Genomic DNA, 12,663 nt, shown 5'->3' on the forward strand with positions numbered 1-12,663 from the left:
GAATCCTCCCGTTGACGTCAATCATGACATAATTTATACACTGTCTCTGCCTACGCTACGCTTTCATTCACAGCTGTATTAGTTCAAAGGTGGGATCGCTTGGCATCGTCTAGGCAGCAAAAATAATTTTCTCTCTGCGATCTCAAAATAGCTGTTAACAAGAATGCGAGACCATCATAGAATTATGTTTCAGTCAGTGATAGGCTTGTTCTTTGTAGCTTTGGTTAGTTTAACAGAAGGAGCTGTCGAGAAGGACGATTTCAACTATGTCCACCACGACTATGATTCAACAATCCGACTGCTTCAAGAAGTCAACTCGAAATGTCCCGAAATCACCAGACTCTACAACCTTTCAGAGCCTTCAGTCCAAAATCGTTCTCTCATTGTAATCGAGATCACAGAACATCCAGGCACCCACGTCGTTGGTAAGTTATTTTGATCATTTTCACCATTTTGCTAAAACGTCCGTAGCATTAACAGTTTTTACAGCTCTAAATGCAATCTCTGTGGGCATATTCATCATAAACTTTATAGTCATAGCAGTGGGACTAAGTTCTGCCGATCTTCTCTTCAAATGTTTGCGACGCCTGGGGAGAAGCTGGGCAGGGGAACGACTGATGTTTGCAATAGCAAGTATATAAACAGATGCCATGTGCAGGAAAAAGAACAGCGTGTCAGACAAGACCTAAATCCAGGAAAGCTAATGCATGGTACTTATTAATGACAGGCGCTAACCACTGCGCCACAGGACTAAGGAAAGTAATTATTTGCCCAACATCATGCATACTATGACCCACAATTTATCATTGGAATCTACATTATTCTGTTTTCTTATTTGGTTAGTCACTGATACATTTGATATAGAACAAAAATTGAAGACAAACTTGTCAAGAATGTTTCAGTTCTGCTTCAGTCTTATTTTATTTGAAGGACTGGAGATAAATGAGGCTTTTTGAACTTGCTTGGGGACACTTTCAGATAGATCAGCAGATAACACACACGTCTGTTTTCATTCATTGGGTCTATAATAATTGTCATAATAATAGTCTTCATAATAGACTGAGAAATTGTTGATTCACTTGTACAGAAAATAAACACACGGTGAAAATTCTACATCCCTTCCTTATTTTGACGTTCAGATTATTTCCCTTTAGGTATGTCAGGTTACTTGTTATTCTGCACCTTTTCAGTTTTTATTACAGTTGCTTCTTTTTCACCCTTAATATTTATATTAGTCTTATATTATTATTGTGTTATGTTTTGTAAATTTTATCATTTAGTTGCTCAGTTAAACATTTTCAAGTTATTTTTAGATTGACATTTTGAATCCGGTCTTGTTTTTTCTGGTTTTTAGATCAAACCCAAACCAGGCATTCAGTAATTATACTGTGTTTGGTTTCCAGGAAAACCTGAGTTCAAGTATGTGGGTAATATGCATGGAAATGAGGTAGTGGGCAAGGAACTTCTGCTGCGGCTTGTGGTTTACCTCTGCGATGAATATCTGAAGAATAATGAGCTAATCAGGTTTTTGCTTCAAAACACCCGTCTGCACATTATCCCAACCATGAACCCTGATGGCTGGGAAAGGGCCTCTGAGGATTTCAAGGTTTTTTGATATATTTGTGTTAATTTTTTCTTTTGCTGACTAAGAATTCACCTCTGAGCAACATCTTGATAATTATCATTTCTATCTTTGGTGACATTTGATTTTTAACTTTGGGCCAGAAAGGTATTGTTTCATGGCATTTTCATATGTAATATGGCAAACTCGCTGAACATTGATTTATTGATGTTTTTTATGCTTATTACTCTGACATTAAATGCATTATTCTGTTGTGTCAAGAACTGATCACATGCTCCTTTATACAGAATTCTGTACTATAAGTTGCATATTAATTAATTCTATTTCTATTAATTATTTATATTCTGTAACAATTTGAAGGTGTATTGGAATTATTATTTGTTCGATTGGTGCTTTTTACAGACAAATGGGACTGTTGGATGGCTGACTGGTCGATCAAACTACAATAATGTAGACCTCAACCGTAATTTCCCAGACTTGAACAAGGTGATATATGAACATGAGCGCACAGGAAAAGGTCCAAACAATCACCTTTCGAAGCTTCAGAAAGCCCTGGAACTTGACAAAGATGTGAGCCTCTTTCTGTTTTGGATTAAGACTTGACATTGTTCATAGGCGTTGGGAAAAAAGTTACAAAAATGTTCAGTTAGTTCAAGTGTAATTTACTTTAAAATTTGTACTTGTTACATTTTATTTTCTCATTTTGTAAAAGATGTGCACTTGAACATACATCAATTAATAAGATCACTAATGAAAGATGAGCATTTAGCATCGCTATATAGCTGATTGAAATCCTTAGGTTTAATCAGGGTTTCCGCATCCATAAAATGCAAAGATTTCTTTGAAACATTAACTAAAATTGCTGGGAGTTTTAGAACCTTCACCCTAATAATAAATCTTAGGTCTTATCAATCATTAGCAGAAAACACTACACTGCAGTGTTCACTTGTTGATATAATCTTGGTTTTTATATATGTTGTCACATTATTACAAACTTAAAAGTTTTAACTTATGTTTGATAACAATAATGAAAGATCACTTTTTATGTGTAGTTAAAAAAAGATGTTTTTAACAATGAGACCACCAATCTAAACTCTTATACCCTTTAGATTTCCAGTACCAAATCATTTGCATCTTCAGACCTCCTTGCAAAATTTTTGTACAAGATAAATAGTTAAGCATATTACTACATGATGGGAAACCCCATTTTTAATCTAGAAGATTTTGTAGCCTGCTTTGTTTTAGTCCACAAATATCACTGAGATTGGTATAAGCAATTCCATTGATGAATAAAGAGCCAGTTTTTAGTCAGTGTATATTTCATTGAGAAAAATTGAAATTGTTCTAAAAAGATCAGTATAAGATGATTAGTGCACAATCACCAGCTTGCAACATCTTACTTGTGATGCTTGGTGAGACTTGTGGTTCACTTTCATTTCAACTATTTTTGACAGCTTCAGCCTGAGACCCGTGCTGTGATGAAATGGTTGTCAGACATTGGCTTTGTCTTGTCTGCAAATCTTCATGGAGGTGACCTTGTAGCTAACTATCCTTATGATGAAACACGCACTGGTGATTCAAAGAGATATACAGCCTGCCCTGATGATGGTACCTTTCAGTAAGTAGACATACAAAAATGAAAAAAAGGAAAAATTTACCTCTCACTAGATTTTGAAACTACCTGACAAGTGGTAGCTATTATTTCCAACTCTTTCTCCTATTGCACAGAGAAAACTCTTGTGCTATATTTTTAAAGAAGGATTGTTAAATGCTATAAAATGTTAGCATGTTATCTAGTACTAAATGGTTACTAATTACTTTATAACTGGAGATGAATCACGAATCCTTTTTTTTTCAGGTACTTAGCTGAGTCTTATTCCTTCTTACACAAAAAAATGGCTGATCCTAATCGCAAGCCTTGTGACAGAATGGGAGGTGATAACTTTGGCAAGCAGGATGGTATTACAAATGGGGGTGCCTGGTATTCAGTTGGCCGAGGTAGGCGAATGTTTATCTGTTTATATTAGGTGTCTGATCACAAGCTGTCTCTCTTTGCACAGCTATGAAAGCTCTTCCCCATTGTAGAAGAAATTGCTTATAAAATATATACATAAAACAGTGACTTAATCACAAAATCAAACATAAAATAAACACATCATAGCTTTAGTTTAAGCCATAAGTTTGACAAAAAAATAATGTCAGTAATTTAAAAACAATGAGAAGTTCAAACCATTGTTAGGAATCACTCAGTTGTAAAAAATTGTATGGATGCTCTTTTTCATTATACTAATTTGCCTGTTGTTAACCACCCTGCTAAAACTGTACAGTAACATTTAGATGGGAGGGTATGCTTTTGTTTAGGAGTGAAAATTTTTTACTTTTTTAACCTTATTGGTCTGCAAATGATGTGGGACTGCATTTTGACTAATGAATGATGTAAGCCCAAAACAAATCTGTAAAAGTTTTTTTCATCCTGAAAATTGGGTTGTTCAAAACTAAATCTCTCCAATTAAATCTTATAGGCATGCAAGACTACAACTACCTGGAGACCAACTGTTTTGAGATTACTCTGGAGCTTGGCTGTGACAAGTTCCCTCCAGCTGATCAGCTGAAAAGCTTGTGGGAGGACAACATGGAGCATTGCTAAACTTTATGCTTCAGGTATCTATAACTATACATGTTCTGTCCATGCACTGGCTGACCTGCTGTCCTCTCTGACACAAACAGGGAGCTGCTGGATTTTTAAAATCTGGTATTTGTAAAGAAATATGGTTGATGTAATGATATATTATTCATAATCAGATTGATATATATACAGTGGTACCTCGACATGCGAGTGCCCTAACATACGAGTGTTTTGAGATACGAGCTGCCGAGCGAGCGATATTTTGCTTCGAGATGAGAGCAAGATTTGAGATACGAGGACTCGCACACTACACCGCTGCACACAACCCCAGCATGCGGAGCGGATGTTGGGGTCGTGTGCAGCGTCCAACAGTTTCTCCCACCTCAGACTAGACCTTAGTCTGTGTGCTTGTTTCCCTCGTTTTCGAAGCATTTTTGATAAGTTGGGTTCGCGTTTTTTGCTTTTTGTACATTTACAAAAGATTAACACATTTATTGTTATAACCATGGGTCCGAAGAAGAAGATGATGTCTATTGAATTAAACCGTGAAATCATAGAAAAACATGAGCAATGTGTGCAAGTAATTGACTTGGCGAGGATGTACGGGCGTAACACATCAGTGATATGTACTGTGCTTAAACAGAAGGAGTTGATAAAGGGTATAACGCCAGCTAGGGCGTTACAATAATTTCTAAGCTCCGGACCTCTCTCCATGAAAAGATGGACAGTTTTTTTAAACGATCTGCAGGTGAAAATGAGCAAAGAGTGACGAAAAAAGCGAAGACCAGTGACGAAAATTAAGCGCTCCGTAAACACTTCACTTTAATTTTCTTTTATTATGTTTTTATAGAATATGTATTTGTTATTTATAAATAAATGTTTCTTCTTGTAAATACATTTTTTTTATTCAAAAGCACTTAACAAAAACAACTGAGGTGGTGTTTTGGGAGCTGGAATGAATTAGTGGCATTTCAATTAATTTCAATGGGGAAAATTGCTTTGAGATACGAGCAATTTGACATACGAGCAAGGTTACGGAACGAATTAAACTCGTATGTCGAGGTACCACTGTATATATATATAAGGACTGAGAATTTAAATATTTACAGATTTTGTGGTCATGTGTTTATTAACTGAACAGACCCATATTGGAATTAAAGGAGTTGTGACAGACACATCTAACAAGGTGATCTCAGGTGCTGAAATCAAAGTAACAGATCTGCAGACTGGAAAGCCTATTGATCATGACATACTCTCTTGTAAGTACTGCCTCAGTAAGAATGATCACAACATTCTTTTATTGTAATTGCAGTATCTCTTGGTAAAATACCATGCATATTTTCATTTGTCTTAAAAAATTAGTAATTTATGTGCTTGCACACACACATATATACCTCTTCTCTCTTTCTCTTATATATTTGTTGTGCATGTTTCTTTTTTATAGTAGCTGTCAAGTTCATGCCCATTTTTTGAGTGTGCTAGTGAAATGCAAAACTATTGTACTATACTGCTGTGCAGGGATACATGGTGCACACATGCAGAGCTCATGCATACCAAATTTTTGTCTTAGTCTTATTGTTTGAGAATTTGATATGTGTTCTGTTGAGTACATTCATGTGTCATGTTAAATAATTTTTAAAATTATTTTTAAGGTTGTCAAGTACCATAGTTTTAGTCCAGATCAAAAGATGAGTCAATTTTTGTTTCATGCTGACAGTGACAGATGGAGACTACTACCGTTTGTTGAAGAATGGTGACTACATGGTGACTGTAAAAGCCACTGGATACCACCCAGCCATAAAATGTGTGACTGTGAAAAATGTCATGTTTGTTGGCTCTGGCATTCTGAAAGAGGCTCAAAAGCTAGATTTCCAGCTTACTCCTAGCAGTGAACCCAATCCAGAAGATATTACTGCTGTGTCTTACTGCCGCAATCTTGCCAGCAAGCAGAAAACGGTATGGACAGAATATGCTGCCTAAAAGGCTTCTTGCAGCCAAGAATGTAACATAACAAAATTCAACCAAGTAATATTTTGCTGGATACCTGTGGTCTAACATAAACTGTTTTTTTTTTTTTTTTAAGTGGTTGGAGAGGGTCTTTTCAGGTTCTGGTTCACATGGTGTAAGTTTCTTTTTTGGAAAAATAAATTAGAGTAGCATGAGAATGCAGATTATGATTTGTCTTCCTTTAAAGTAATGTTTAGCTGTTTAATCCCCTCCTCCGACTTCACCCAGACATAGATACAAGCTGACTGTATGCCATGTCATTGATTAACAAAACCTAGGTCTAGGACAATCACGATTCATGGTAAATAAAGGTATTTTTTCAAATATGAAACATTTCTTAAAAATTTGACATTCACTTCATTTTATTGCAAAAGATTGATATGAATACTGATATGATTGATATGAATATGATATGAACACTGGTGCTGAAGAGTTGGAAAAAACTGAGATACAGAACAATCAATAAAAGTATAGTAATATTTCATTACAGTTGATATGTGTATCTTCAATATATTTAAGGTCAGGCTATTCCTATTAATTTTTGTCTTTGCAGTAGCAAAACATGGTGATTAAGCTTGTCATTTTTGCTTTGTATTGTGAAGGTCTGTAAATAAGTCTCAAATCAAGAAAAACTTCTCCAAGGGTTTGCAGCACAGGCTGCAATGCATTCCCCTCTCCCCCTTTATTTTAAACCAACTAATCCCAAATTTAATTCAAAGGGAGATAATGTATCAAAAAGTCTTAAAATGGTTAGGTATCATTATCTTTCTTTAACTGTTAATTTCAATCTGTGCAATTGCACAAATAGTGCTATATTTTCAAACTCTCTAGTGAGTCTAGTCTAATGTAGTCTTTCAATTCTAAAAATTGAGAAGCTTTAAAGTTTATTTAAAATTCATGACTGGTCAGCTTGTAAGCTTTGCCTTCTCTCCCCACCATAGAAGGGAGGGGTAGATTTAGATTACATGTGACATTTTATCTTATTATGACCAGATTGAGTTTCACATTTCTCAATTATTAAAAAAAACCCTCTTTTATTCTCAACAGGAGCAGGAGGAGGAAGAGGAATTGCAGGATGTTGCAGAGGATAGTCGAGAGAGAGAGATTCTGCTGGAGCTGCTTATGTACCTGGACAGCCGAGTGGACTGGCTTCACCTTGGTCATCTGTTTTCAACTGCTGACCTTTACAGTGCACTTACCCTTGAGCTGGACCAGCTGGAGCCAAAAGAGAGGAGTGTCCTCATGCAGCAAATACAAGCAGCACTGAAAAAGGATACAAAAGTTTAAAGGGAACATGTGTCCTGTGATTATATTGTCACCTAGAAATTACATGGTTTCTGACTCTGTTATCTTAAAACAAGGAGGAGGAAAGCAAATGATAAGGGGAGGGGGGTAAAATGAAAAATGATGGAGAGTGACATTTATGGATTAAATGGTTGTAAAGAATGAATAAAACGTGAATAATGGGCATGAGAATAATAATATAAAAAAGGAAGTTAAAGAATCAAGCTGGAAAAGAAGCAGTAACTAGGAATGACAAAACAGCATAAAAACATGTCCTTGAATAAGCCTGTCAACACCAAATCTAGCATAAATTAAAAAATGTTTTAAATGTAGATTTGTTTCAGATTTTTTATTTTCTGTACAAGAAACTATATCTTCATTTCTTTTCAAAGAGAAATTTGTGCTTAAAGAACAAATTTACATGTGGGTATAGGAGTACTTGAAGTAAGCATTCGGTAACACTCTTAGAACAAAAAATCAGGGATGTAAAAGATGAGGAGAAAATATTTTTGAAAATTCCATGGGCCATGTATTTATCCTGCTGTGTTAAAATTTAGTCTCTCATTATTATGAATTGTGGATGGAGTTTATCTAGTCTGTGTTTGTTTGTAGCAGTCTTATATATTTATGTAAAGATTAAAAGGAAGCAGTTTTCATCTTTACTGGCTTGGGCAAAAGATTGGGAAAGCATTGGTATAGTGGAAGAATTGACCAAGCTGAGATAGACAATCCAGGACAGATTGAAATTTATGTTTTTGTAGAATGCATTTTCATTAAAAAGAAAGTTACTTTCTTTTATGAAGATTTATAATTATATTTAATAACCATACAATTTTAAGAATATATTTTAGACAATTTTATCAATAAAAACTTCAGTTGAAAGGAATTTTGACTATGATCATGGGAAAGTAACATTTATTAGAAATCAGATAAATAAAATAAAATCTTTATTCCAGATACAGAAGACAATGTTGGAAAAAATGTGATAATATCTTGGTTCTAGATTAGTCATAGAAAGCATGACATTTAGAATTTTAAAAAGCCAAAGACTATAAAATACATGCTCACTATTCATTTGTAAGTGTAATTTTACTTTTGTACTTCAAGCTTGCACAGAATTCCTGCATAGTTGGTGGACATTTTTTTCTTTCTTGCATTCCATAATGAAGGGCCTTCTGAGCTAACTAGTAATACTAGCCTTAATATTTTGCAGTATTGAATCTATTGCCAACAGTATTTACTTTTTTCTGTTAGTGGTATAAAACCATTTTGCTTTAGCTTGATGCTTGTAGTTTTTCAAAAGTCACATTCCAAATACAACTCAAATGTAATTTAAGGTAGAATGCAGTGCAGATGTTTTCCTGTTACTTTAGAGTTGGAGAAGAGTTGCTTTTTTTGTTGTTCTTTTTTAAATCTGTTAAGACTTTTCATATTTGTTTCAAGTAATCAAATACTGAAACTCCACTTGCATGTTTGCATGTGTTTGAGTTCATGCTACGAATGTGTGTGCATGCATATGTTGGGGATAAGCCATATCCACTCAAACACACATATTTAATTTACTTTAAAAAGACAGCAGAATGTTTCTATATTTTTTAAAGGAAAAATAGAAATCAGGGATTGTTTGCTTATCATTCTTGATCTTGTTAAATATTAAGAAAAATAATATTTAGTTTTCATTATTCTCATTATTCTTTTTTTTATGCAGACAATTGAGATATTTTAGATTTTTACACTTTGTAGCTTTTTCTCAAGGCCTTCTGCTAGGCAGTGTCTTATTCGAAAGTTTTTTAATTATTCCAAACTGTTATATACATTCCCTGGAATCAGTCTAGTGTTGTGTCCAAACTTTTAACCTTTATTTAAAAATATATATATATATGAAATGGTCCTCAATCACATTCCTATTACTGTTTTTTCCTATTTATTGATAGGGTATTTGTGTACAAAATCACCTTGGATGTTGACAGTACATCAGGTAGTCCCCGATCTTGCCTGTACATTTCTCTGTTTTTATTTTTTTTCTGTTAATATCAATTTTATTCTATGCTAATGTGTCTGTCAAACAAATCAATGTCCCTACAGACACCATCATTCCTTTCTTGTTTGCTGCACTGGTGTCAAAAAAATATTTTTTCTTTTTTAGTATGAGAATATGTTACATGATATACTGATCTTCACAAAATTCGCTATACAGAGATTAATACTTTCAAATGTTATGTTGCAGCAATATTGGCAAATCCTGATTGTCTCAGGTGAACTTGGATGGTTTCAGAATCCAAATCCAAAAATTGTACAGTTTTAATTATTAAATGAACTTACATTATTTCTTTTGTTGATATCAGATTACTAAATAATTTAAAAGTACAATCTGATGAACATGATTATAACAATCTATTGTTTAAAAAGAAACATTTACCCAGTTGGTTGCAAAAAACAAAAACATAGCTGTTCTGGGAAAATACATTTATACATTCAAATATTTAAGGGCTGGTTTGGGGGGGATCAGGAAATTAATAAGTGCAATATTAAGTTGAGAAATCCACAATCTTTATTTTTGTGTATTATGTGCTACATTTGTTATTATATATTGGGTTGCCGGAAAAGACATGACATATTTTTCTATATTTTTTTTATAGGGACATTTATTTATGTAAAGAACAATGATTAATTAATGATATATTGCCCGTTTTGTTCAATACCTTTTTGCCATCTTTCAGTGAGCTTAATAATTCCTTAGAGTATAAGGACCTGTCTTGATCGACAGAAAACTGAACAAGGTGTTGATTTACAGCCTTATCTGAATTGAACGTTATACCACACAAGGAATTTTGAAGAGAGCGAAACAAGTCGAAGTCTGACGGCACAAAGTCAGGCGGGTTTGGTGGGTGTGGCAACATCCCATCTAACTTTTGACTTGTGTGTGGTCTTACGAGCATCACTCCTTTACGATTTCTGGATGATGGAGTCGTTCGAACTGTCCAATTGCTGACAGTACATATTTGAATTGATTGTTTGGTTCCCTCATAGGAGCTCGAAAAAACTGTGCACCATATTCCACCGCAGAGATATTCCATATTCCACCTTTCTCGGAGGAGTGTCTGCTTTCGATATCGTTTGAGGCGAATCATCTTGTCGGGACCAAGACCGTTTGTGCACCACTTTGTTGTAAACAATCCACTTCTCATCACCAGTTATCAGTCTCTTCAAAAAAGAGCAAAATTTTTTACGTTTATTGAGAATATCGCAGATGTTTACACGCGCCGTGAAATGAGCGTCTTTCAGTTCACGAGGAACCCATATATCGAGCTTGTTTACGTATCCCAGCTTATTCAGGTGGTCGTAAACGTTTGAATAATAAATGCCTTTACCATGACTTCATCATCCTCGCTGCACCTCATTGTTTCATTTAGAATGAAGCTAGAACAGTCAGCTGTCACATGACATACAATAACTTATAGATGTGAATAACCCTGGTACTTCCAAAAATGAACTAGCGCCATCTATTGCAAAAATACGTCATGACTTTTCCGAAAACTCGGCATATACAAATTTTATTTATTACAAATGTTGAAGTGTAAGTGTTAAAAAAATGACCTGATATTCCATGTTGTAAGTTTTGTGCAAATTCTTAAGTACCTTTGTGCATATGTCTTTAAAATTATTGTTGTTGTTTTGTTTTGTTTACGCAACGGTTAGCGCCTGTCACCAATGCAGTGAAGATTGGCTGTTCAGGGTTCAGCTCTTGTCTCAGGCACGCTGTTCTTTCTCTGCATGTGACATCTATTTACTGGCAGACTTGCCGTGATATAACTTTAGTTACTGTCTTGGAGTAAAAAAAAAATACCCTCTCCCCCTTGCTTAAAAACATGCAGTATACAAAGTTTTATTCTTCGTTAAGACATAGGTTTTGACTGGCTTTGCTCCAGTGGCTGTTGAGGTATCCACTGAAAATCAATATCAAAATCAAAAGTGATAATTTAGACAGCTTTTGGATTAATCATGTCAGCTATGAAGTCAATCTTTTTGAGGCAGCAAGGAATTGAAAATAAACCAAGTAAAGATTACATTTCATTAAGAATTGTTAGACAATCATGGAATTAATACTGGAATTCCATTTAGCATCCACTTATGATCACAGCTGAACTATACATTGTCAGATCAAATGTTATTTGCTTTTTAGCATTACTGTGATCACAGATTGTTTGTGTATGCATCCATTGTGCTAAAGTACACAGGATAGATGAGAAAGGTAATGAAGGCAGGCTCCCAAAGACATAGCAGCTTATATTATGTTTGTATCCTGTGTACTTTGCACTATATGATATCTTGTTAGATGGCATGTAGCCTCTGTATAAAAATACCTGTACAATCAAGTAGTAGATTGTGACTATTTTGATACATTTTGTTTTATTTTGACAGAATTTTCCATTTAAAACAGGAAGTAGGTGTAGACAGTGAAGGCCTTGGATTTTCTGCAGGATTGTGAATATGATTGTCAAGTATATGAGGAACAAAAATCTCAATGGCGTTAGGATCTCACTTGTTTTCTTGTTCTTGTTCTTTTGATAGACCTGTATTATAATATGAACTAATGTAAACCTTTGAGCTTCTTATTGACATCTTTCTATTAAAGTAAAACATTTTTGCCATGTCCATCTGTCCACAGGAAAATGTTTGTAAACACTTTGAAAGGGAAACGAACAGGTATGTTGTTCTGGAAAGATGGTACATGTATAGCACATTCCAGTCACAATACAATGCCCCCTGACCACTGTTGTTTTGTGAAATAAAATAATCTTTGAGAACCTTTTGTATTTCTTTTGACAGTTTATCACCAACGCTTCCACACTGCAAGTGAAAGCTTATTTGAACGTAAAAAGCCATTCAGTGTTATCTGACAACAGATTTTTTAAAAAGCAAATGTTTCTTATACTGTATACTTAATGCCTGATGTTAGAATTCACCAGGACAGGCGGCGAGGATGCCTGCCAACACCTGAGGCCGAGGGAAGAAGCTTTTGGAGACACACATTTCCTTTTCATCAGAGAAGAATGGATATCTATATGTAGCCCTTACGTGAGCAGAAAGAAAAAAAGTGAAAATTAACCATCATTTGACAGTAGAGACATAACGTCTTAATCTTCATTGCTGTCATCATCGT

General features: G+C 34.8%; 1 protein-coding gene across 1 annotated transcript; it reads left to right on the top strand.

The window, feature by feature from the left end:
* On the top strand, window positions 1-12,311 carry LOC112557565 (carboxypeptidase E-like). Its single transcript, XM_025227513.1, is given in 10 exon segments — window positions 1-425; window positions 1,404-1,606; window positions 1,985-2,152; window positions 3,037-3,200; window positions 3,441-3,580; window positions 4,105-4,212; window positions 4,215-4,243; window positions 5,350-5,467; window positions 5,926-6,164; window positions 7,263-12,311. Coding segments are annotated over 10 exon segments (1,671 nt in total). The 5' UTR covers window positions 1-163; the 3' UTR covers window positions 7,503-12,311.
* The last annotated feature ends 352 nt before the right edge of the window (window positions 12,312-12,663 follow it).

The sequence above is a fragment of the Pomacea canaliculata genome, linkage group LG1 (assembly GCF_003073045.1).
Source record: "Pomacea canaliculata isolate SZHN2017 linkage group LG1, ASM307304v1, whole genome shotgun sequence".
Lineage (NCBI taxonomy): Eukaryota > Metazoa > Mollusca > Gastropoda > Architaenioglossa > Ampullariidae > Pomacea > Pomacea canaliculata.